Source organism: Panthera tigris, chromosome B4, assembly GCF_018350195.1.
Source record: "Panthera tigris isolate Pti1 chromosome B4, P.tigris_Pti1_mat1.1, whole genome shotgun sequence".
Classification (NCBI taxonomy): domain Eukaryota; kingdom Metazoa; phylum Chordata; class Mammalia; order Carnivora; family Felidae; genus Panthera; species Panthera tigris.
In genome coordinates this window covers 72,715,411-72,741,060 of record NC_056666.1, presented here as the reverse complement: position 1 = coordinate 72,741,060, position 25,650 = coordinate 72,715,411, and the positions used below count along the sequence as shown (strand labels likewise).

Genomic DNA, 25,650 nt, shown 5'->3' with positions numbered 1-25,650 from the left:
AATCAGAGATTCAGATGGTCTGTACGTCTTAGGAATGTCTCGAGGATTAAATAAGAAACCATCTGTAAAGTGCTTATCCTGATGCTGATCTCTCAGTAAGCATCAAGTGAGTGGGGGAGTTGTCCCCATGACACCCTTGGTCCCCATTTGAGGCCACAGCTTTTGGGTTTAAGTGCTAAGCTACTCAAAGGAAGTTTCACCTACAAGCAGTCCTGAAGAAAAACACACTAACTGCAGTTACTGGCCGCTTGTCCTGAACACTACCTCTTCCCTCCTTTCCCCAAGCTCTCCACACAGCAGAAGTCCTTCATTTCAGCTTCCATGTTGATGCTTGCACTCCCCTTCCAGGTTGTCAACTAACATCCAGATGAGGCCAAAGATCTTTCTCAGCTCCAGGACCAAGAGTGTCTAGTTGCAAAAGGCTAAGACTCGAGCACAGACTTTCAGTTGAGACCTCACCAGGAATCACTTCCCGGTTTCCACCTTCACCTTGTTCTGCCTTCAGTGAACAAGGCCAATTCAGCCTCTTTGAACCTGCTTTCTTGTTTATACAAAGAGGATAATACCCAATTAATTGAGTGGTTGAAGGGATTAAATTAGATAATATTTATGTGTAAAGGACATAGCCCAGAAGCTGGCAAGGAGTAGAATTCAATTCATCACTATTGAATCCAATTCAAAAAAATGCCAGGTAATTGCAGCATTTTTGGTACCCTGAAACTGGCAAATAAGTTAATCAAAGGATGAGCTTGAGATCATATGTTCTCCAAACAAATATTGGTGAATATACCTTCTGTCCCATACGGTAAAGATTTCAAGAGACTTATAGAACCATGCTCACAGTTTAACCTACCTTGCCTATTCGGATTTCTTTCCTTATTTATCAGAATTATTTTGCCAGGCAAGATGCACACACTACTTGAAATTAGTAAGTCCATACTAAATTAGCTTCCTGTAGGAAAGAAATCAACTTTTTGAGGACCTGTAGAACATTACTATGATGTGGGTACAATTAACCCTCTGTTAGCAAGTTGGGAAAACAGGGCTAGGACAAAAGTGAGGCCTGGGAGGGCAGCACTGTCAGAGGCAGAATTTGAACACAGGTCCATGGGAGGTAAGCGACCATCATTCTGCCCCCTTCTGTTTGCACTGCATTTTCAATTTCTCGGGTTTATGCAAGAACATTACCTTCGAAATAGGGTTCTCAGGAGGCTACTGCTAAATTAACGAAACCCATTTACTGCCGCTCGAAAGGAAAAAGGATTTTAGTTGTCAAGAGTCTGAAATTTGGTTGTCTTCTCACTTTTCCAGCAGTGATTAAAAAATAAAAAATAAAAAAGTGATAGCCACTCCACTACTATAAGGGCGTATTCAGTCTGCCCGGTTGAAACGCTCCAGGTAGATTAATTTCTGAATTATGATTCACCTTCCCTTTCCTGTTTTGATGGAACACGGAGACTGAACGATTCCTGTCAATAAAAAGCTCGAGTTTCCACCCCGCAACTTCGCTCTATAATGACAGCCTAATTGGCTGGGACGCAGGTGGGATTTCCTGTCGCCATTTTACGGAAACACAACTCCCCTGCAGGGAAGTGCCCAGTTAAAAGGGTCTGTGTCTGAAACAAAGAGGAAGCAAAAGAAAGGGAAACTGGCCGAATTGCCCACTCCCCTGCATCCTGATCCCTCGCTCCCCACTGCCCCTGAATGAAGAGCGCCCCTTCGCGCCCAGGCAGGTGCGCGTTGCGAGCTCGGCAAATCTATGGGGTCGCGTCACACCCAGACCCCCAAACACAGCGCGAAAGCACAGGTCTCAGGGAAGGCTGGCTAGGTCTGCGGGTGCTGGATCCGGAAGAGGGGAGGCACCTCCCACCGCGGGGTGGGACAAAGGGTTTCTAAAGGTGCCCTTGCTGCCCCTCACCCCCGTCCCCAGCCGATCCGGCCCGTCTCGGTGCGGTCCCCCGAGCCAACACACCGCTCCATCGCCACCCGCAGCTCCAGACGCTGCCAGCCGCCTGCAGGGCTGCGCGCGGACCAGCCACTCCCGCGGCCATCCTCACGCTGCGCCCTTCCCACAATGCAACTCCCCTGGCTCCCTCGGCCCATCTGCGCTCTGGCGTACCCCGAAATGCTGCCCCCTAACACAGCCCTCCTTCGCCGGCGCCCTCTTAGCCGCCCCCACTTCCATTCCCAAGGGCTCCGCGTCTCCAGCCGGCCCCGCAGCAGGGTTCTGGGCCCGCCGCCAGGCCCCAGGGGGTCGTGGGGCAGGTGTCCAGGCTGCACGCCGCCTCCGCTCCCGGTGCCGCCGTCAGTGCGCCCGGCACACGCACGCCCCGCAACCCCTCCCTCGCCCCTTCCCCGATGCTCGGTCTCCGCCAGTCGCAGTCGCTGCATCCTCTGAGAGCGGCAAGAGGGAGGTCGCCAGGCGCGGCCGCCAGCGGAGACACCATGTGACGGGCACCGCTCAGTGACACGCAGCTTTGGTTAAAGAGCGGGCGCGCGGGAGGGGAGGCGGCGGGACGCGGGACGCGGAGGAATGGCCTGACTTTCCCCCTTTAAACCATCACGAGCCATGGATGCGCAAAGGCGACGCGCCCCCCAGTAGGAGAATGACTGCGATTCGAGACCCTCCGCGCCCTAGCGTGTGGATGTAAGTGCGAGGCTGGCGAGCAGAGTGTGGGTGGGGGTTGGCGGTGGGGGGAGACTCTGATGCAATCGGCCCAGAAAGGAGGAGGAGAGCCAGAGAGCGCGGGCTGGGGTGGCCACGCCGCTCTGCCTGAAGGTCGCCGGGAACCTCCGCCCTTCACCTTCCTCGGAAATCCGCCACGCCACGCCAAGCTTCCCCGCCCAGCCCTCGCTGACGGAGGCCACCTTTTCCCGGCCGAGACAGCCAGACCTTGATACAAAGGACATCACACGGCCGGGGGGGAATCCCGGAAGGGCGGACACCTGGTCTCCTTTGGCCACTTTTCCCTTTATTGCCCGAGGTAAGGCAATTTTGCTTTTCTAGGGGAGCTTGAGGGAGCGGCGGCGGGAAGGAAAGGGATGTTTTAGATGCGAGAGAGGCGGTAACGTACAAGGCACCCATGCGGGCATGGAAGGAATGAGTGTGCGGCTCTACCGGATGCGTTCGGATTTTGCTTTTAGGAAAAGTCCAGGTCCTCTGTTCTTTCAGACGCACTCGGCAGCGTAAGGAGGCGCAGGGGCCTCTGATTTCACCTTTGCGTGAGCTGTGGCTTACTTTTTGGGTCTGTTTTCATAGCGGGAGAGTGTGGCTCCAGATCTAGTTATCTAGTTAAACGATACGAGGGGTCAGGGACCACGCGGGTCTGGGGCGGGGGGGGGGGGGAGGAGTATAGCGGGCGTGAGGGCGCTGCTGCGTACGCGAGAAGTGCTCGAATCCTGGACTTTTGGGGGGAATTTCCTGCGTCCGCTTGGCCCAGAGGAGGGCAGGTGATGCCCCCGGGGGTATGCGTGCGTCCGGCTGGGGCTGGAGGCCTCGGCGCCGCGGGGAACCGAGCCGCCGAGCGCGAGTAAACAGGAGCACGTTTGCAGTCTCTCCTCCAGGTCTGCCTCTCTCCGTAGGGAGACTAGAGTAGGAGGATGCGGGGGGAAGGTTACTAAACGATGCCGGCGGTGATTCACTGCCCTTTCCCGCCCCGAAGAGGTGCTTTCTTAAATGAAGAAGGGGAGAAAGAGAAGTGATGTTCTGAGAGCTGGATTCCGCTGGCGAACAAAAGGCCACCGCTCGCGCGGGGCCCGGGCGCGGACTGCCCTCGCCTCCTCTGCTCCCGCCTCCCCCCAGTCCCCGGCACCTAGCTCGCGTTCCTAAATGTTGCCACAAAAGGCCTTTGAACTCGCCGCGTCGGTGCCGGAAGGAAAGCGCTCCTCGGTCCTAATGCACGCCCTGGGCGCCCGGCCCCCCCCCCCCCCAACTAATCCGCCTCCCTAGCGTCGAACTGCTGAGCACCCACTGCGACCCCACAGGTTACGGGGCTGCATGGGCGCTGCTTCCCTGCGGAATCGCCCGCCCCTGGGTTTGGGGTGAACTGTAATCAGGGTGTACGGGAGCCTATGGCGGCAAAAGGAATTTCGCGGTCACAGCGTCACCGCATTTCGGGATGCCTTTCACAGGCTGTCTGGGGCTTGAGAAGGTGGTGCTACAGTTGAGAGTCCTTTGTGTCTCGCTCTGCGGCGCGGACCCGGTTTTTATAGCACTGCTTCTCCGGTGGAAACCTTAGAGCCGCCAGGATCACGTACTTTCTGTGACGAATCCGTGGCGATGTTAGGTAGTTAAGAGTGAAAAAGACCCCCAGCACTAAGAAACGGTATTTATTTACACGCAAATGGGGATTTGACATCTCTGCAGTGAAGTTTAAAATTTTTCTTTTTTTTTTTTTTAACATAAGGGGGAGGAGAGAATAAATGTATGGTTTGCAGACTGCGGGGCACAGCGAGGCTGTAATTGTCACCTTGATAGAAGAAACTGTGCGGCAACTCGTGCTTTTTCTGACGTCAGAGGAACAACGGAAATAAAACCTGAGCTAGGTGACCGGCCGGCCTCATTCTTAAACATCTCACGCGGGGTGGGTTGAAAGCTATGTGAAACAGTCCAGCTGGGACACCGACCGGTTGTGGGTCCCAACTTCAAAACGGGTTTTACTCTTCAGAGTGGCTTCAATTCTCGGCATCTAGGAGGCTTGCCTAGTTTGGTTTGAGGTCTTGAAACCTTGATGAGGTTTATTTACTCTCCCCACCCCCCAGCACATTCAATAAATATATCGTACTGAGGACTTAACTATTTGTAACTGTATAAAGTTCCTGCTTCTGTGGGGGAAACATACAATAAACGCACATATAATGAATTTCAGATCTTTGTTAGCGCATTGAAGAAGTAAAACAGGATCACATGATAGGGATGGGTGCTTGAAATAGATAACCCTCTAGCGGGGCCTGTGTGGGAGGGTGACATTTGTCCAGAGACTAGGAGGCCAGGCATCTGGCTATCTAGTTTTATATTTTCCTCCCTCCTGGTGATAGTTGAGGACAAAAACCAATCTTACTCACTGTTGTTCCCCTAGTGCCCAGCACAGAGCAGCAGCTTAATAAATGCCTCTTGGATTGAGACCTTAGCCACCTCCTTCATTTCTTTATGCTACTGGTGACCATCCCTTCCTTTTTCTATCTCATTTGTTCCCTTTTCTCCCAAGTTTAAATATGAGAGGTTTTTTTTTCTTCCTTTCTTTAAACTCTGCTTCCCTTTCTTTAAAAAAAAGGTTTTTTTAATGTTTGTTTATTTTTGAGGGAGAGGGAGTGACAGAGCGTGAGTGGGGGAGGGGCAGAGAGAGAGGGAGACACAGAATCGGAAGCAGGCTCCAGGCTCCCAGCTGTCAGCACAGAGCCTGACGCAGGGCTCGAACTCACGAACTGTGAGATCTTGACCTGAGCTGAAGTTGGATGCCCAACCAACTGAGCCAACTAGGCTCCCCTGCTTCTCCTTCTTTCTTACCGTCTCCCTACTTCTCACCCACTCCCCTATCCCCTGGGTTACAAGGCCCTTGCAAATGCCTCTCCAACCTGTCTTCTCATCTCCATTCCCACTTGCCCAAGTTCAGGTTCCTGTCACCTGACCTAGACATGGCAATTCGAGTAGTGTGTTGGGATATGAGGACCATGAAACAGATGTGGAGGTGCCCTGAAGAAATCAGTGCTTCATGGAAGTGCGACATGTGGTTAAGAGTGAAGCAGGGAATGAATGAGGTGTTAACAGCTTTCTGGTTGCTCTCTTCCAGTACCAAGCTCTGCTCCCCTAATTCAATCTCCACATTTCCATGAGATCTGTATTTCTAAAACTCAGTTTGCTTTCCTAATGACTTTGCTTCTAAAAACCTTCAGGGGGTTCTTGGGGCGCCTGGGTGGTTCAGTCGGTTGAGCGTCCGACTTCGGCTCAGGTCACGATCTCGCGGTCCGTGAGTTCTAGCCCCGCGTCAGGCTCTGGGCTGATGGCTCGGAGCCTGGAGCCTGCTTCCGATTCTGTGTCTCCCTCTCTCTCTCTGCCCCTCCCCCGTTCATGCTCTGTCTCTCTCTGTCTCAAAAATAAATAAAACGTTAAAAAAAAATAAAAAAAAAAAACCTTCAGGGGGTTCCCATTGCCTAAAATCAGTCTCAATTCCTTGGCTGGACACTCAGGACCCTCCATGATCTGACTCCTTGAATCTTTCCCTCTCTTTCTCTCAGTTCACCCAATGCTCTTCCTGTTGCTTTTCTGCTTCAATATCGGTGTTGATTGTGGACTGGAATGCCTACTAAAATCCTACGTATCTGTGAAGGCCTAGCCCAAATGCCACTTCTCTGCCCTTTCAAATAAGTGTTCACTGATCATCTCTTAGCATTTCCTTTTACTTTTTACGTAGGATTTATCTTTTACTTCTTGCACTTTTGTCACTCCCGGTGATGGAAGGTAGGGGGGATGAGGCCAGAGGCTTTGAGTCAGATATGAATTCCAGATCCCAATGTACCGCCCAGGGATATTGGGCAGCTTGTTTAGCATCTCTAAACCTCAGGGTTTCTGCCTTGTTTTCTGTTTGTTAAATGGGAATGAAGAGAATGACAATGGTGGTGGTAGTGGTACCCATCTCATTGAGTTAGCCTGACGATGTAGTTAAGATAACGGGTATGAAGTGCTTGGCACCATGTTAGTGTTGCGTATGTATTGAATTAAAAGGGACTTTCGGTTTGTCATCTATCAGAGGTGCTGGGAAAGTTGATCAGCAAAGCTCCCCTTACCTCTGAAATTGTGTGCATAGTTAATCATTCAAAATGCTTTTCTCAAAATAATACCTTAATGGAAACTCTGAGAGGGGATGTGGGGGTGGGGGGAAGGGTGCGTGTAGAAGTAAGCACTTTCAAAATCACATCATAGACTTCAGAAAAAGACACCTTGGACCACTGACCCTAGACTGAGGCTTTTAAAAACGTTGTTATACTTATTTCTGAAATCGGACCACATTATAGTCACTGACTTCCTAGTGCCCACCTATGTGTTAGGGTTACCTACTGAGAGTGAAGGAATTTGGTGATCACAAAGGCACTATGTTTTGGGGAAATTTAGCGAGCACCAAGTTCACAATCCAGGAACTCTGCCTCAAGTAAAGTTACAATGTGTCTTTGCCAATTAACTAGCTGGGCACACTTGGGCAAATCATTTAACGTTTTTATGCCTCATTTTCTCATCTCTCCAATGCTAGTAATAGTTTTTGAGCTCCCTGACTCGCAGAGTTATGAAGATAACAATGAAAATATTGCTGAGGAAACCCTTGAACAAGTTAAAAGATCTATTCAAGATGTCATCCAAGATGACCAGTTATCTGGAGTTAAATGTGCTGCTAATCCACTGCTTTAGGGGATGAGTTAGATTAGTGATTCTCAACTCTGGTTTCATATTAGACCTACTTGGGGTCTTTGAAAAGCTACCAGTGAATGCCCAGATTCCATTTCTAGATCTTTAGATTTAGTTGACCTGGGGTGGAGCCCAGATTTAGGAGCTTTTTAAAAACACCAAGGATGATTCTAATCACAGTGGCTTAGATTTTATTTTATTAATTTTTTTTTTTTTTTTTTTTTTTTAGAGAGAGAGAATGCATGCGCGAGCAGGGGAGGGACAGAGGGGAGAGAGACAAAATCTTAAGCAGGCTCCATGATCCTCGCAAGCTTGACGCAAAGCTTGATCCCACGACCCTGGGGTCGTGACCTGAGCCTAAATCAAAGGTCAGATGCTCAACTGACTGAGTTGACTGAGTGGCTTAGATTTTAAAGCAAACAAAACAAAGTCAGAAATCAAATGAAGACCTCCGTATGTTGCTTGATAAAGTCTAAGTAATGCAGAATTGTGAGCTTGACTGACTTTTTCCCTGACTTGACTAACCCAACCAGTTTTGACATCATGGGACCATAGCCTTAGGTTACAATTTACAACCTGAATTTTCCCAGGCACAAAATCCTGTCCAGTGATACAGCCAGGGCCACACATAAAAGATTAAATGTGTGGATCTCAGTTTCCATGTTTTAGGAGTGATGAAGAAGATTGGAAAAGAAAGAGACAATGGAAAGGAAAAGGAAAGGGATAGGTTCTGACCCAGGTATAGGAGGAAGAGGCTCTGAGCAGGAGAGACAGGACAGAGTGCAGAGAAAAAGTTGTGTTTGATTGATGGGACTCATTTTGTTGAGGTTGTACACTGGTGACTATAAAGCCAAATAAAGTCTGTGAGTACATTTTGTGTGACCTACACTTTCTCTTAAAATTGTTTGGAATTAGTTGTCAGTATTTAAACATCAGATTTTCACTTAAAATCTGCATCTGTTGGAAAAAAAAAAAAGGGACAATCTGGCTTATTCCCACTGAACTAGATAGGGTACATTTTCTCCGGTTCCTTATGCCAGTCTGTCTTGCCCATTTTCTCGTGGACCTGGGCACTGTTTGCATTTGCAACCCTTGGTCTGCATCTGTAGACCTTAGTACTGGCTGCACGTTACACTCTCCTGGAAGCATTTAAAATATCCATGCTTGATCCCACCCTAGACCAATTAAATCAGAAACTGGTGTGTGTTAGGTTATTAAAAAAAAAAAAACAAAAAAAACTCCCAAGGTGATTCCTCTCTGTCTAGAACTGACAACTTCTAGCCTAAGTCACCTATTCAGAAGATTTGTCCACAAGCCCATTTCTTATCTCTGAAAGCGATCCATTAAGAAACATTATAGAATCATAAATTCAGGGGGGTTTAAAACTGGAGGAGATCTTTGAGAGAGCATCAGTTAATGTGATCTTCCTATTTTAAAGTGAGAAAACAGGCCTAGAGGGAAGAAAAACCTGTCCAAGGATTATTACATCATTTGGTATTAGGGAATAGTGTGTTTTCCATTTTCTATTTTCATGTAAAGGCATATTTGTAAATTTTTTTTTCTTTTACAAATGATCCTTTTTACATGTACCACTTTGTGATGCTTTAAAATTCTCCTTATTTCTATTATTTCTTGAGTATTTTTGTTGGGAGCTAGCTGTCATAGCTTAGCTAAGCCTTAATAACAAAGAAAATCCCATCCAGTGTTTTAGTTCAACCGTAATCAAAAATATAATTAGAGCAAAAATATACATGTGCAAAGAAAGAGAATTTTCTCAAAGGCTGAACTATTGCAGGTTGCTTTCAACTGTGTGTTTTTAGGAATTACTTACATCTATGAATTTTCAGTAGATGAGGAAGATTTTTTTAAATGTTTATTTATTTGTTTTAAGAGAGAGAGAGAGAATACACGTGTGGAGGAAGGGTAGAGAGGGAGAGAGAATCCCAAGCAGGCTCCGTGCTGTCAGCATGGAGTCCACTCGGGGCTTGATCTCCATGACCTGAGCAGAGATCAAGAGTCTGATGTTAACCTACTGAGCCACCCAGGAACCCATTGAGGAAGATTTTTAATTTTGTGGTATACACACTGGTCAGATACACTCGCTGTTCTCATTAAATTAAGTTTCAAGTGGATTTTTTTTAATGTAACATACAGTTTGTCGTCTTAAATTTACAGTTAAATACAGAGACTTCATTGACTTCTGAAGTTTATCAGTATTTTCTGTCTTAGAGAAATCACAGTAGTTTCAAAACATCTGAATGTGGATTAGGTTAATTCCCGGACATCATAGTCTGGGCATTTTGATAACAGACATTTGAAAGAGCATATAGGAACCAGAAAAGAAGAGGAATTCTGGGAGCCGTGAGAGCAAGGGTTGGGATACTGTGAACAAGGTAGGATGCACAGAGGTCAACCTGTTATTTTGTTTTCCTGAGAAAGTGTGTTTGTGGGGATCACTGATACATTATCTGCAGACAGATGATCATAGCTTGCTTTTTAAATTTAGTTATCATTATTATTGTTAACATATTTGCTGCTACCATGTGCTAGGGAGCTGTGAGGTTTATGGTCCCTGCCTCAAGGAGTTGAGATTATAATTAGGAAGGATGATAGAATGCAAGAAGACTATTAAGATATATAAGAATCCTTGTGTAAGCCAATGAGTAATCTATACAAAAGTCCTGAAAGAATTCATCACAGGTAAACAATCTGTCGTGGGTTGGTCATGGGAAAAAGATATCACAGAGAAGGTTGGTTTGAAATTAAAAAGAAAAAAAAAGCATGAAAGTCAACAAGCTGGGCTTTGAAAGAAATGTTGTCCTTAAGTAAGCATGGGCTTCACGGGAAGGGGGAAGGAAGCATGTTCAGGGCCAAAGGAATGGTGTGAACAAAGCAGAAGACTGCGTACAACTAGATCCGTGGTGGGGAATGGAAAGTTCAGGAGGAACATCACAGGAGAGAAAATTAAAAAGATTGTTATGAGCAATCCGTGTTGCATTGTAAGGGTCCAGAGATTAGACTTCATCCTGTAGACATTGGGAAGTTACAGTTGGCAAGAGGGGAAGAGAAGTGGGCCAGAACGTGTGTCTGCAGCAGGGAGAGGGTAGAGTCAGCAGGTAGCACGGAGGCACTGAACTCTGCAAGTTAGGATTGTGGGTGGAGAGGAATGAGGGGCAGAGAGGATGGGGGCACGTATGAAAGAATGTTGATGGGGGCTGGTGACTGATTAGATACTCAGCAGCATTAAAGTAATACCCAGACTCCAAGTCTGAGTGATGAGGAGAGGGAACGTTATCTTTAACAGGAATAGGACAGCTGATGCGTGAGGTCAGTGATGTGTTCAGCTCGGCATGCAGAGTTTGAGGTAATGGCAAACATCCACGTGGAGAAGTCCAGCGGGCAGCTGGAGTCTACAAAGAACTTGTGGAAATTTTTCTGAGCAGGAAGAAGCCTGAGAGATCCACTTTCCCTCCAGCCTTCTCATTTTACAGATGAAGAAACATGTGATGTTAAGTGACTCGATCATTATCAAGTAGTATTTACAAGGGAGATCCTATTGCGTAATGCAAAGGAATGCTAGTTTTATAAGATGAAAAAGACTGGGGAAAGAAATCGGAAAGATGCCTTTGTGGGATGAAGCCTGACACTACGAGCTTGAAACCTTAAGAAGGAAAGAATTTGGAGCGTGTGCCCGAAGAGCTACCCCTCTTCCCGCATAAGGGAGGAGTGAGGGGGCTGGTAAAGGAGGCCTGGAGGCAGTGCTCCGGAGCATGTTGGAGGAGGTCAGGAAGCAGTGCTCCCTGTTGTGGAAGGAATTGAGGAAAATGAGGACTGAGACAAGGCCACTTGCCTTGACTAGAAGTCATAGCAGTGGTAGCAAGCATAGTCACAGTAGCCTGTAGGCACCAGGCCAGGTACTGGTGTATGTGCTGCCCATGTGCCCAATAGCGGAATCTCCTTTTTTTTTTTTTTTAAATTTTAAGTTTACTTATTTATTTTGAGAGAGACAGTGTGAGCTGGGGAGGGGAAGAGAGAGAGAGAGAGAGAGAGAGAGAGAGAGAGAGAGAGAGAGAGAGAATCCCAAGCAGGCTCTGCACGCTCAGCACAGAGCCCGATGTGGGCCCCGAACTCATGAAGTGAGATCATGACCTGAGCCTAAACCGAGAGTTGGACACTCAATTGACTGAGCCACCCAGGCACCGCCCCCCCCCTCGCCGATCATGGAATCTTTATAACGACCGAATGAGGTGGGTATTCCACGTCTCCTGTTTGCAGATGAAGAAACTGAGGCAAAGAGAAAACCTCCTTGCCCAGGGTCCACAGCTCCTAATTGGTATAGCCAGAATTTGCCACTTGAGTGTGGTTTCAGGGGAGTGATGAAGACAGGAGCAAGTTGTTCAGACTGTTGGCAGTAAAGGGGGTGGGGGTGGTATTTCAAGGTTATAGGCAAAGTCACTTCCCAGATATGGAGCTGAGAGTAACTGGCGGAAGTCAGGGAAACCGGCGGAGAGGAAGTGGTGATTCAAACTGCTGGCACGGCTGAGGCCACTTGCACTTGGTTAAGACGTGAGTCTTGAGTAAGAAAGAGAGAAAACATCTACAGTTTGAGATTGCTTACTGGCTCCCAGCCTGTTCACTACCAAAAGGCACTTGTATTATTCCCCATGGTCCAAAGATCACAGATTTTCAAAGATTCTATCAGTTTTAAGCTTTTCTTTTTTTAAATTTTTAAAAAATATTTATTCATTTTTGAGAGACAAAGAGATACGGAGTGCGAGCAAGGGAGGGGCAGAGAGAGAGGGAGATACAGAATCTGAAGCAGGCTCCAGGCTCTGAGCTATCAGCACAGAGCCCGACATGGGCTCGAACCCACAAACCATGAGATCATGACCTGAGCTGAAGTTGGACGCTTAACCAACTGAGCCACCCAGGCACCCCTTTAAGCTTTTGTTTTAATTGAAATATAATTTATATGAGATACAATATCTAGATCTTAAGGATACCGTTTAATGAGTTTTGACTATAACCTTAATATATGAATTTATTTCCTATTTTTGTTATTCAAAGAAACATAAAATTGCCAGTTAGAATTTAGGATCATCACACCAAGTTAATGCAATCTAGTTAAAAGCAAGGATACCTGACATTTAGTCAACCTGTTTGGCATGTTTGAGGCCTTTTGAGATACACAAAAGCAGCTCATGGGTTCGCATTATTACCAGCTAAGAGCCAGGTGATCCAAGGATCCCAGGTGGGTAAACTGGCTCAGGCCCGGGAAGAGACGGCAGGAGGAAGAGGACCATCACTGGTCCGAAGGCCTAACACTCTCTAAAAACTACCGGCCCAGTTATTATAATTGATTCTCAGGAGTTGAACTAGGAAAGGTTTGATCTTACTAGTTTTTCAGAATAATAATAATAAAAAAAAACAAGAGGGATTCATAACAATTTTAGAATTAAGTATGTGTGACCAGACATTTAGTGATATTAAGGAATTATTGTTAGTTTTTAGGTTTGATAGTGATCTGTTGGTATTGTTTTATAAAAGCATTCTTTCACAAATATGTGCTAAAATATTTTACAGATGATACAATATCAGAATGCTTTAAAATAATTCTATGTGATGGTGGGGGTAAAACTTCAATAAGATTGGCCTGACCTGATAATTGTTGAAGTTGGTACATGAGGGTTCATTATTCTATTCTGTCTACTATTCTGTATATGTATTTAGAAGTTCCCATCATAAAAGTTTGAAAGGGGGGAAATAAAAATAAGAATATCAATTAGGGTTTAGTTGCATGTTGCATAGGAAGAGATCTTCCTATGTATGTTAAGTGAAAGAGATTTAATACAGACCACTAAATACCTGTAAGATTGTTAGAAGAGATGGCAGATGGCCTGAGGCTGGGTCTTTAGAAATAATTACCAGAATACCACCACTTAAAAACAGTCTGCTAAGGGAACTGCTACTTGTGCCTCTGTCACGAAGGCAGGAAACCATGAAGCCAGTTTCTTATTGTCTCAGCTGCGTGCTCCAGGAACACATTGCTTGAGCCACATCCAATGATCAGGAATCCATAGCCACACTGTTGGCTCCAGAACTCTCTGCTGCACCTGTTAGAATTGTACCAGCAGAATGGATGCCATCAACTTTCCATCATCTACAGAACTAGACTAGAAAGAAGTAGGAGCAAATATTGAGCAGGATCCACCACAAACTACATGAGCAATTGAAATTGTATTTATCCCTAAAAGTGATTTTGGACATTGTTTAAGTTATAGTATATTCTTTGGTTTGGTTTTCTTTCAGTTGGCTTTTACCAAACCTGTAAAACTTCTACTACTTAAGAACATGTACCTTGCTCCCTTTACTCTAGGTAGGTTCATGTAAATGGTCACTCAGGGCTGTTCTGTGTATATTTGGCCTGTGTTGTTCCCAGTACAAGCAATGCCTTCCCAACCCCCTGGTCTAAATCCACCTGTTTTTAGACATTGTTCAAGTTCTAACTCTTTGTAAAACCTTAGCAATTTCTCCAGGCAACCATTTATTTTCCTTCCTTCCTTCCTTCCTTCCTTCCTTCCTTCCTTCCTTCCTTCCTTCTTCCCTCCCTCCCTCCCTCCCTTTCGCCCTCCCTCCCTCTCTCCTTCCGTCCCTCCCTTCATACCTGTCTCCTTCCCTCCTTCCCTTCCTTCCCACCTTCCCATCTCCCTTCTTCCTTCCTTCCTTCCTTCCTTCCTTCCTTCCTTCCTTCCTTCCTTCTTCCTTCTCTCCGTCCCTCCCTCCTTCCCTTCCTTCTTCCTTCTCTCCATCCCTCCCTCCTTTCCTCCCTTCCTTCCTTCCTCCCTTCCTTCCTTCCTCTCAGCTCTCTTTCTTGCCGCCTTCCTTCCCTCCCACTCTCTCACTCTCCCTTTCCTCCCTTCCTCCCTCCCTCCCTCCCTTCCTTCCTTCCTCCCTTCCTCCCTCCCTCCCTCCCTCCCTTCCTTCCTTCCTCCCTCCCTTCTTTCCTTCCTTCCTTCCTTCCTTCCTTCCTTCCTTCCTTCCTTCCTTCCTTCTGTACATCGGTATGTCTGTATATCTCTGAAATCTTTCTGGATTTTTTCTTTATTCTGCCATATAGTTTGGTCTCTATCATGCAGATATTTTATAGTATACTGTCACTTTATATGGGATGGCCTTGCTTGCTTAAACAGGGTCAAAGCAATGTAAGGCCAGACAAGTTTTTCTGTAGATCTTCTCCTTTGATATATAACACTATGAAGAATAGAGAATAAGTTTATGTATTTTATGTTGGTACTATTAGTAAAATGTACTAATAAGCATACCAAGATCATGCTTGCTTAAGAGTACCTCACAAGATTGTGGTAAAGGATAAAAGATGTTCTGTGCTGAGTAAATTTTAATTTATAAGCTATTATAAAAGTTGAGAGATAGTAATTATGGTTGGGCTAACATCATGATCTTCACACAATGATCCTATTAGGTCTTTTAATTAATTGTATGTGATCTGATAATTGGCTCTGTATTTCAGTGAAACTGTAATTTTTTGCTTCTTGAGCTCAACTTGCACTTCCTGCCTCTGTGCCATTGACCATGTTCTCCTTTACTGAGACGTCTCAGCTCAGGCCCCATCTCTAGTCAGTCACTTGTCTGTCAAGCAGTGTGACTGTCCAGCAGTAAAGGTTGGATGTCAGTTTATCGCACAGTCAAGCAGATAAGCAAGCATTTGCAGTAATGGTGTAGGCCCGTGTTCACTTTCTCGACATAACTCAGGATAGGAGATCATATCTTGTTAAGTGAAAAAATACGTTTTAAAAACTCTGGTACAATTTCCATGTTTGTAAATGTATACCTATTTTTTATTTGTATTCATTCTTTTCATTTCACAGGTATTTATTGAGTGCCTGCTGTATGCCAGGCACTGTATCTATGTGCATAGAAAAGCCCTGGAAGGTCATACTCCTGTATATGTACAGTGATCGTCTCTGTTTGCTGAGATACGAGGTGACTTTTTTCTTTTTACTTGTGTTACAAACATGTATTTTCTAATTTTTCTATAAAGGTTTATATTACTGGTTAATAAGGAAGTAATGTTTTTAAAAAAACATTTCTATTCTCCAAAATGCCTATAATGTAATGCTACATGAAGAAAAGTAGGTTAAAAAGAGTCTAAAATCCCAATGTTAATAAAAGAGAAAGAGGAGGAGAGGGAGCTAGAGAGGGAAAAAGAAAAAGAAGGAAAGGGGAATAAAAAAGAAGAAAAGAAGAGAGGAAACACACCAGTATCTAACAGTGGCCCAATTTTGGATGGTGGGATTTCTTTTTTTTTTTTAATGTTATTTTAAGTTTATTTTTATTTATTTTGAGAGAGAGTTAGAGGGCAAGGCGAGGGGCAGAGAGGGATATAGAGAGCAGAGGAGGGGCAGAGAGAGATCAGCACAGAGGGGCTTGAACTCACAAGCCTGTGAGATCATGACCTGAGCCGAAATCAAGAGTTGGATGCTCAACCCACTGAGTCACTCAGGCTCCCCCGCAGGTGGGATTTCTTTTGCAAGTTCTGTTCTAAAGATTATACAGTGAGTATGTATTAGTTTTAGAATCAGTAAAAAAAAAATTCTTTTTCAAGAGGCAGTCCAAATGTGACTTTTCTACAAAGCTGCCTCAGATCCCTGAATTTGACCTTTTTCAACCTTTTAAATTCCTTAATCATCTAGCCTCAATAAATAAACTGAATAGAGAGTAATTTCTAAATGTGACCTCAGCCTTGGTGAGAGGTGTCACTAACTTTGTTAATTTACCCCATTTTCCAGTTTTCATTTTCAAGAACAAGTTAGATTTCAGATAGGTTATTTCATAACAATAAAAATTTATTCTAAAAAAAAAAAAGAAAGAAAGGAGATTAAGACACAGACAACACACAGACAGTGGGAAGACCACGTGAGGACACAGAGAGAAGGCAGCTGGCCAGAAGCCATGGACAAAAGCCTCAGGAGAAACCAAACTTGCTGACACCTTAATCTTGGACTTCTGGTCTCCAGAACTGTGAAAAAATATTTTCTCTTTAAGCCAAAGGGCGGGGGGGAAATTAATTCTGTGTGATTAACTTTGTACTGGGATTTGCCTAATACATATTTTCGTGGCCAGGACTTCCTCTAGTCTTTTTATTCTTTTGCTTTTATGCCCATTTATTAAATGATTTGTATACACACATGCACACACACACACACATATATATATTGATATGAAAGTTGAAATTCAAACAGGAGACTTTAGATCTATTATCAGTCCATCTTTCCTGTCCCCAGAAAATTTTTGTCCAGTGTCCTATTTTCTACCAATTTGGAGAGAGAAAAGGACTCAACCCAAATTGGAAACGCCATCCAGTGAATCAACTTTCTACCAGCCCTGTAGTGTCACTTCAGTATCTGAATCGGTATCACTTCATGTCACTTCAGACTCTGAGGAAGTTGTACAGGAGACAGCTAGTGTGGCAAGACTCCTGGGAAGTGCCCAGTCTAGCCCATCCATGCAGCTTTCATTAAGGCGGTCAGCAAGTAAGAGCACATGTTAACGCACTTCAGCTTTTATGAAGTAAAGGCAGTTGTAAACATTGCTGCTGTGTGAAGGCACAGAAAACAGAGAGGCCCTGTTGCTAGCTGGCTAGAAGAATCAGCCCTGAGCTGCCAGGTTTGCCTTAGCCCAGGAGACATGGCATTCAACTCTCCCTGTCCTGGCTTCCTGTTTTCCAGGAGAGGCCCTGCCCTGCAGGCAGGTGAGGCTCTCAAAACATGAGGCATTAGGAAATGTTTTCTTCCTTTTTTTTTTTTTTTTTTTTTTTTGAAGCCTACCTTCCCCAGTCTCACTGCTAGTGGGCAGTGAGAGTGTCTTCACAAGCAGAGGACAAAGATGTCCCCCTCTCTCTGGGGGTGTGGGAGGAAGCTCCAGGCCCCCATTCTGGGGTCCATTTACCCTGGCCCCATGGATCCCCATCCATGCCTGGTGTCTAAGGTTCTCCCCATCCTTTTGGGGGTCTAGGCTCAAGAGGACAGGTGCAAAGGGGAACAGAAGGTCCCCAGCACTGGGGGAATCTCCCTGCTGGAAGTTGTAAAGGATTCTGGAGCCAGGAAAGTTTCATTCTAGATGTGAGTCTGCATGAACAAACGGGAATACTGTGTGGCCTGGTTGTGGGAAAGAGAAGAAGAAAATTTCTAAAAAAGGTATCATTCTAAGGTACTTTCTATGGGTCCTGAAAATTTTATCAATTCGCAAAATGCTTCTTGGGATATACTAGGATGCTTAGCTGGGCACATTAGAGTTTTGACCCTTTATTTTTTTTAAGTTTATTTACTTATTTTGAGAGAGAGTATGTGTGTGAGTGGGGAGGGGCAGAGAGAGAGGGAGAGACAGAGAATCCCAAGCAGGCTCCACATTGTCAACGCAGAGCCGGATGCAGGGCTCAAACCCACAAACCGCAAGATCATGACCTGAGCCAAAATCAAGAGCCAGATGCTGAACCAACTGAGCCACCTAGGAGCCCCTAGAGTTTTGACTCTTAACTAGGCTACCGTCATCTTACAGGATTCAGGATCAGACAAAATGTCATCCAAAAGGGTTTACCATTGGAGGTAAAAAGAACAAACTTATTGGCATTCTGCTTCATTCCATGGTCTCTGTCCCCTCACTGGGATGATCCTGCTGAGGCTCCTCTATGTGCATAGACCTGGCTTTTTAGGTTGCGTTTCTTTTTTTAATTTTTTTAACGTTTATTTATTTATTTTGAGAGAGAGAGTGAACAAGGGAGGGGCAGAGAGAGAGGGAGAGAGAGAATCCTAAGCGTAGAGCCCAACACAGGGCTTGACTCCGTGGACCACGAGATCATGACCTGAGCTGAAATCAAGAGTCGGCTGCATAACCGACTGAGCCACCCAGGCACTCTGCCATCTGTTTCTTAATTTGTGATGTTGTGTGTCTGAAACTCTTTTCCTTCTTCTACACCATTGAAATGTAAGTTCTGCTCATCCATGTGGGGGAGAATATGAACTCTGCAAGTCTTTCGTTTCTGGAGAGGAAATATAGTTTTAGGTGGATTAACCTAAATCCCCAGAGTATGAGTTTTTAATTCCCTAATTCCCTGACATGGAGTGATTTCATTGAAGAGATTGATTTAATCTCTCGCAGTTGATGGATAAAGTGTTTGCTAAATTTCAAAACACAGATTTGTCCTTTGCTGCTTGACCTCCAGGTTGGGTAGTTGATCCCTCATGATGCCATTTATTGAGGATTTGCATTGTTATTAAACTGGGATTGCTAAATCAGAGGTGCTTTTGTGTCTTTGTCGTCTGCACCCACGATGTGTGTGCCCTGTGATCAGATGCACTAAAATAACTGAGTCGCTTTCATTTTAAACACACTGTTTCATAAAAGGGCATCGGTATTGCCTGCAGCTGACATGGTGTTCCTATAAACGTGAACACAAAGATTACAGGACATGATTCACTCTGTAGTTAAGATGGAGAGAGATTTATGACAGGCATAAAATTTAGAGATAAGCCTCTATAACTAGATGTACAAAGATTGCTTTAATGCATTAGATAGCAAAATGTGTTAAATTATCGGTAAACTTTTTTTTTTTTGCTTGTAATAGTTTATCTTTAATCAGTGGCGGTATTCATATGTTTAATAATGTTTTCTTGTGTTGTATTTTAGGGGTGTCAAGCTTCTATTTTTGCTGCTATCCCTTTGTAATACACTCAGAGCAGAATTTGGACTAATTTTTTGACCACAGATACTCTCTAAACATGATGCATTTCAAAAGTGGACTCGAATTAACAGAGTTGCAAAACATGACCGTGCCCGAAGATGATAACATTAGCAACGATTCCAATGACTTCACTGAAGTAGAAAATGGTCAGATAAATAGGTGAGTATTTTTCCACTAACACTTTCTATCCAATGAAAGAAATGTCTCTAAAATATTATTCTGGTTTTCAGTTTTTCCCTTGAATTATTCATTACTAAAGTTATGCTCCATTTGAAAATCTAATCTGAATTTCTTATGTGACATCTGTTGGGCACAGTATGCAATAGCAGATGAAACAAATAGGAAAGTAATTTATTCATCCTTTCAATTGAGTCTAATAAAAAAATATCAATACACTGGACCCCAACCAGCTCTAACTTTTCAAAGCTCTGTGCTTGTGAATTAGACAGACTACTGGAATTTCGCCGCATCCCGTATCTGAGTGTGTAACACTCTCGTCTGCCCTCACCCACATACTAATCAACAATGGTCCACGTCTTATTTGCCAATATTCCCATTTTAAAACTGCAAACACATTATTGCAAGCATCATTTATGACACAGCTTTTAAATAATAATAACAATGGGTTAGCCCCAGTGGCTCTCTGAGAAAATGTAGTAGAGAATTAGTACATGAAACAGAAAGAAAACAGAGCACGAGTGAGAGAAAGTAGGGAGGCAGATGGGAAGAGTCTGCCCTCAGAGTTCTCGGCCCCAGTTGTGACCTCAGCGTGTCCTTGCAGCTCTCGGGTCCTATGTTTCTTAAGTTAGAAGAGTAGGACCAGTGTCTTTTTTCTTTTTGGTTTGTTTATTTATTTATTTTGAGAGAGAGAGAGAGTGCAAGCAGTATAGGGGCAGAGAAAGAAGAGAGAATCTGTCAGCACAGGGCCTGACATAGGGCTCTAACCCATGAACTGTGAGATCATGACCTGAGCTGAGTGCAGATGCTTAACCAACTGAACCACCCAGGTGTCCCAGGACCAGTGTCTTTTTTAAAAAAGTGATCTGAGGCATTCTCTGACATACTGATTTTATAGCCAGCATATGTAGATCCCTTAGCAGGACGCTCTCCAGCTTGGGACTCAGTGTTGTGGTTTGCTTGAAGAATGCAGCCCTCCTAAAAGACCAGGGGAAGAGAGCAGAGTAGACACGACCCCTTATTAGAACACCACCGATCGACACATTTGGGGGGTGGGTGGTCAGAAGGAAATTGGGATCACCACCGATCTATACATTTGTGGGGTGGTCAGAAGGAAATTGGGATTGAGGAAAAGGAAAACATGTCAGCTCACCAGGCATCTTTGTGGAAAGTGTTTCTGGAAATCTGCTCTGTGTTCTGATACGGCGTACAGTTGGAAGTCCAGCAAAGGACTCAGCTGCCATCATTTACAAACTCAGAAATTCCGACCCTGCCTCGTCTCCCTTTTCCCTTCCTTAAATGTTCTTAGAGGTTAAGTCTGCAACCCAGACACTTCCTCGTTATTATCCAAGTTCACTGTGTTATGATGTTTCTTATTGTTGGATGCAAATTTGCTTCTTGCACCTCTTCTGAGTCATTATCAATAATATTTACCATTTCTTGAGCGCCAGGTGTTTTTACATATATTGCCATTTTTCCTTATAACCTCATGCAATGCATTCTTTTGCAAATAAGGATGGTTTAAAAATGCGTTTTACAAATAAGGAAACTCAGGCACCGAGAAATAAAGTAACTTGTCCAAGGGCACACGCAGGACTGTGAGAAATCCCTGTCATTCTGCTCCTCTCCTGCTGCCTCTGACTATAATGCTGGGGCATTAGTGAAAAAGATCGTCTTTACTGGTTTTATTTAACTCTACCAGTGCTATTTTAAGCTCTGTATACCTGGAGCGTCCCGCAGTCACTGCTGACCTCCACTTAATGGTGCATGGGATTCTAACCATTTCACAACTAGGACACTTTGGTTTGATAATGAAGCTTCATTCCCAAAGCAGTGCAAACCTGGAGGACCTTCAAGTGAGTCATTGATAATATTCAGTTTAGAATCTGAGCCAGATCTTTAAATGTTGTACTTACTAAACTGAAAATACTAAGTTTTTGAGGAGGTTACAGCTTGCAGTGACTGGAAATATCCATTCTCGCCTGTGGCTTGGGCACCTTGCCTGGGTGAGCTCACTTCCTCACAGGCTGTGACTCAGGCAGTAAGCAGCTACAGCGGGAGAGCTGGCTGGTGCTGACCGCTTGCTTTGTGGAATTTGGTTCCGCTGCTGCAAATACAGTGTGAGGCATTTCTTTCTTTAATATCCTCTCTTTCACTGACACAGTTCATGAATCTTGCTTCATTCCTGGCTCTAGGACAATTCAAATTAAAAACAGGATATGACAACGAGAAGCCAAAAAAAAAAAAAAAAAGGCAAATTAAAAACAAAAAAACAAAAAAGACACCCATCATGATTCCTGCAAAAGCTGTACCTAAATACCTTTCACACTTCTTGTGGCTTTTTCACATTGGTGAGAGGGAAGTAGGCTCAATTATATGAATCTAAGAGAGCCAACTCCCAAAGGAGTGAGTTTTTAGGTCACACTGCCTCTTTTTAGGAAGCTAGAGAGAATGTTGAAAACAAATGTTGGTCTCTCCTTACCTGGCATGTAACTGGTAACTTTGCCCAGAAACTCCCCACGAGGATACTATGAGAATCATCTTTTTTTGGGGCACCTGGTGGCTCAGTTGGTTAAGCATCCGACTCTTGGTTTTGGCACAGGTCATGATCTCGTGGTTTCATGAGTTCAAGCCCTGCATCAGGCCCTGCATTGGCATTGAAGAGCCTGCTTGGGATTCTCTGTCTCCTCCCTCTCTCTGCACCTCCCCAGCTAGCACTGTCTTTGTCTCTCTCAAAAAATAAAAAAAATAAACTTAAAAAAAAAAAAGAATAGTCTTTTTAAGTTTAGTTAAAAATAGAGTAGAGCCATTTTGGTATTAGGACACCTGCCCTTATTCCAGTTCATTTGTTTTCTTTCATGCCCTAATTTTTGGGTTGTAGTCATAGAAATCTATACCTGAAACAGCAAATCCTTTCAAAATGTCCACTAGACCAGTAGTGGTGATATTTTAACATGCGTATGAAACACCTGGAAACCTTGTTAAAATGCAGATTCTGGTTCAGGAAGTCTGGGATGGGTCCTGACATTCTAATTTCCAGCTAGCTCCCAGGTGATGCCTGTATTGTTGATCCATGGATTACACTTTAGTAGTGGCAAGCTCTAAACTTTCTAGGTGTAAGCTTAAGAGAAAGAGTCATCTTAATCATCTTTCTATTTCTTATACCTTGTAATGGTATGATATGGTATGATAATAGTGCGTGGTACAGGGTGGATGTTACAAAATATCTGTTAAATGAGAGAGAGACAGACAAAGACACACACACACACACACACACACACACACAGAGAACAGTTAGTGCATGGTTTGGATTTAGACTTGTATTGAATCCTGGCTCCATCAATAGATGTTGTGTGGTCTGATGCTTCGAACCTTAGTGCCATCCCTGTGGGACAGGGATGATAATAATACCTTACCTCATGGGATCGTTGGGGAATATTAAATGCAATACTGTTATACTGTTTGTAGGTTAAAATTCAGGCTCTGCATTCAGCCAGCTCATATTCAAATCCTGGCTCAACAGTTTTAGTTGTTAGCAATGTGACTTCGGTCAAGTTACTTAATTTCTCTAAAATGGAGCTAATAATAGTACTAGCCCGTGTAATTATTGTGAAAACAGATGAGAAAACCCATGTAAAGTACTTGGCAGTGTCCAGCAATAGTAAGCCTTTTAGTATGAGAAAAGTATGTATCAATAACAGTGCAACCCTCTTTCTTTGGTAAGCACGTCTGTCTTCTCCACCCCAAGGAATAACAGCATTGCTTAAGGTTTTGCATGGTGGCCAGTTATTGTTACCTTAAAGCTGTTGAAATGTTAAAGTTGTCGAAATATTAGTAGATTATTCTGTGTCCATGCACATATTCATGTATTTTAATATCTATCTACTGCTGTTCTCATCTCGATGTAGAGTTAGTGTTGTTACGACCCTAGAAGCATCTAACAAAATTTGAGTGTCTTACTAAGATTTTTCTTAAAAGAATCTGGGACAACTCTTGTCACTATGCCCTGTACTAGCCTTTGTTTTGGTCCCTCTGTATCTTTCAGAATTTATGTACTAAATATGTATCACTTGGAAGGACCCTTGAAAATTTAATTATCTTGTCTAAACCTTAGGGAAGGAGATTCCATAACTTCTTGAATTCAGTTTTCATGTCAGAAAATTCTTTCCTTTCTTTAATGGATCCTGTTCCAGTTAAAGTCTCCTTCCCCTCCTTTTTTTCTCTTTTCAGTAGAGTTTACCCATCAAGTAAGGCTTTGTTTACTTCTCAGTCTTCTCTTTATTTTTAATTTTTCATTAATTTATTTTTTAATTCCAGTATAGTTAACATACAGTGTAATATTAGTTTCAGGCGTGCAATATAGTGATTCAACAATTGTATACATTTTGTACATTACTCAGTGTTCATCACAGTAAGTGCACTCTTTGATCCCAGTCCCCTATTTCCCCTATCCCCCCACCCACCTGCCCTCTGGTAACCATCAGTTTGTTCTTTATAGTTAAGAGTCTGTTTTTTTGTCTCTTTTTTTCTTTATTCATTTGTTTTGTTACTTAAATTCCACATATGAGTGAAATCATGGTATTTGTCTTTCAGTGACTGACATTGTACTTAGCATAATACCCTCTAGGTCCATTCATGTTGTTGTGAATGGCAAGATTTCATTCTTTTTTGTGGCTGAGAAATATTCCATTGTAGATATATACCACATTTTCTTTATCCATTCATCTGTGAATGGATACTGGGGTGGCTTCCATAATTTGGCTACTATAAATAATGCTGCAATAAACATAGGGGCGCATATATCTTTTCAAATTAGTGTTTTCATAATCTTGGGGTAAATACCTGATAGTGGAATTACTGGATCATATGGTATTTCTATCTTTAACTTTTTGAGGAACTTCTGTACTGTTTCCCACAGTGGCTGCACCAGCTTGCATTCCCACCAACAGTACAAAAGGGTTCCTTTGTTTTCACATCTTCACCAACACTTACTGTTTCTTGTGTTTTTTAATTTAAGCCATTCTGACAAGTGTGGAGTGATATCTGATTGTGGTTTTGATTTGCATTTCCCTGATGATGAGTGATGTTGATCATCTTTTCATGTGTCGTTGACCATCTGTATCAGTCTTCTCTTGAAATGCCTTCCTGTGTCTTTCATTCTTTCATGTTTTCCAGTCTCTTTGTTACCTGCTTCTTTGCTCTTGTTCTTTTTTCCTTTTCCTTTTTAATAGATTGTTAACATTTCAGGGAAGGAACTCACAAAGGTCATTTAAGTTCAACCACTCATCCCTTTTGTGTGACGAATCTTCAAATGAAACACTATAATCTAGTAAGAACCTGATTGGTGGAGATTACAATAGGAAGATTTTCTTCTTGTTGTACAACCCATCCTTAACTGGATTGTTGTTGTTGCTGATTTATTTTTGGTTTTAAATAACTGTTCTATGTTTCTCTCCTCCTTTCACACTACCTCAGTATAACGCCTACATCCTCTTTAAGGCTTTGTCTATTGAAGGTCACCACGACAGACACTGTAGGTTTTTGTTTTGTTTTGTTTTGTTTGCAGAACAATTGGCTACCTAAGAGTTGGTTGAATTCTGCTTTGTGGGTACAGACCGACCCTGTGGAAACTCTTTTTTTAATAATACCTTTATCATCTGAGACCACATGTCAAAGGCACCCTTGCCCATAGCCCATTTTTAAGTCAGTAAATAGAAATTTTATTTCAGTTTCTTTGCCAGAGGTCAGTGCTTTTTAACACGCAATTGCATTTTTTAAATGGTGAGATAACAGAAACTTGTGATAAGCTGCATGACCTAGTTATTTTGAATAGACTTTTCCATTACAAAAAAGGTTGGCTTCATTTGTTTTTAGAAAATAGTTTACAGAAATACAAAGATATAAAGAGATATAAAGAGGAGAACATTTTGGAACAACACAAAGAGAATAAAGAGGCGTTCTTTCAGTACTTCATTCTTACTGAGCTAGATTTCCCTGCAGCCTAAGCTACTCCATAATTCCTAAAAAGAAGATGCATATTTGGTTTGTGGAGGGTCTTCTGAGTTGCTACTGCATGGGCAGGTACATTTGGAAGGAGAGGGAGTGAGGACACCACATAACCGCTCGGGATGCAAAGTGACCTCATGGCTCAGTCTGTGCCACAGAAAAATAGTAAATAGGTCAGAGTCAGAAAACTCCATTCAGACCAGAGTATAAGAAGACTCATGGAAGATGAGGGCTTTGAACTGGGAGGACAGGGGTGCCTGGGTGGCTCAGTCAGTTAAGTGTCCAGCTCTTGATTTCAGCTCAGGTCATGATA

General features: G+C 43.6%; 1 protein-coding gene across 3 annotated transcripts in view; it reads left to right on the top strand.

The window, feature by feature from the left end:
- Positions 1 to 2,903: 2,903 nt before the first annotated feature.
- The window catches only part of SLC38A1 (solute carrier family 38 member 1), a 68,477-nt gene continuing 45,730 nt past the window's right edge, over positions 2,904 to 25,650 (top strand). The window contains exons 1-4 of one of the 3 annotated variants that reach the window (XM_042992147.1): positions 2,904 to 2,984; positions 15,283 to 15,397; positions 17,429 to 17,610; positions 19,100 to 19,313. In XM_042992147.1, coding sequence (XP_042848081.1) covers positions 19,192 to 19,313 — 122 coding nt within the window. In that variant the 5' untranslated portion in view covers positions 2,904 to 2,984; positions 15,283 to 15,397; positions 17,429 to 17,610; positions 19,100 to 19,191. Of the gene's footprint in view, positions 2,985 to 15,282; positions 15,398 to 17,428; positions 17,611 to 17,911; positions 18,019 to 19,099; positions 19,314 to 25,650 lie in introns of those variants that run through there. The other 2 variants (XM_007072929.3, XM_042992148.1) reach the window with 2 other exon arrangements.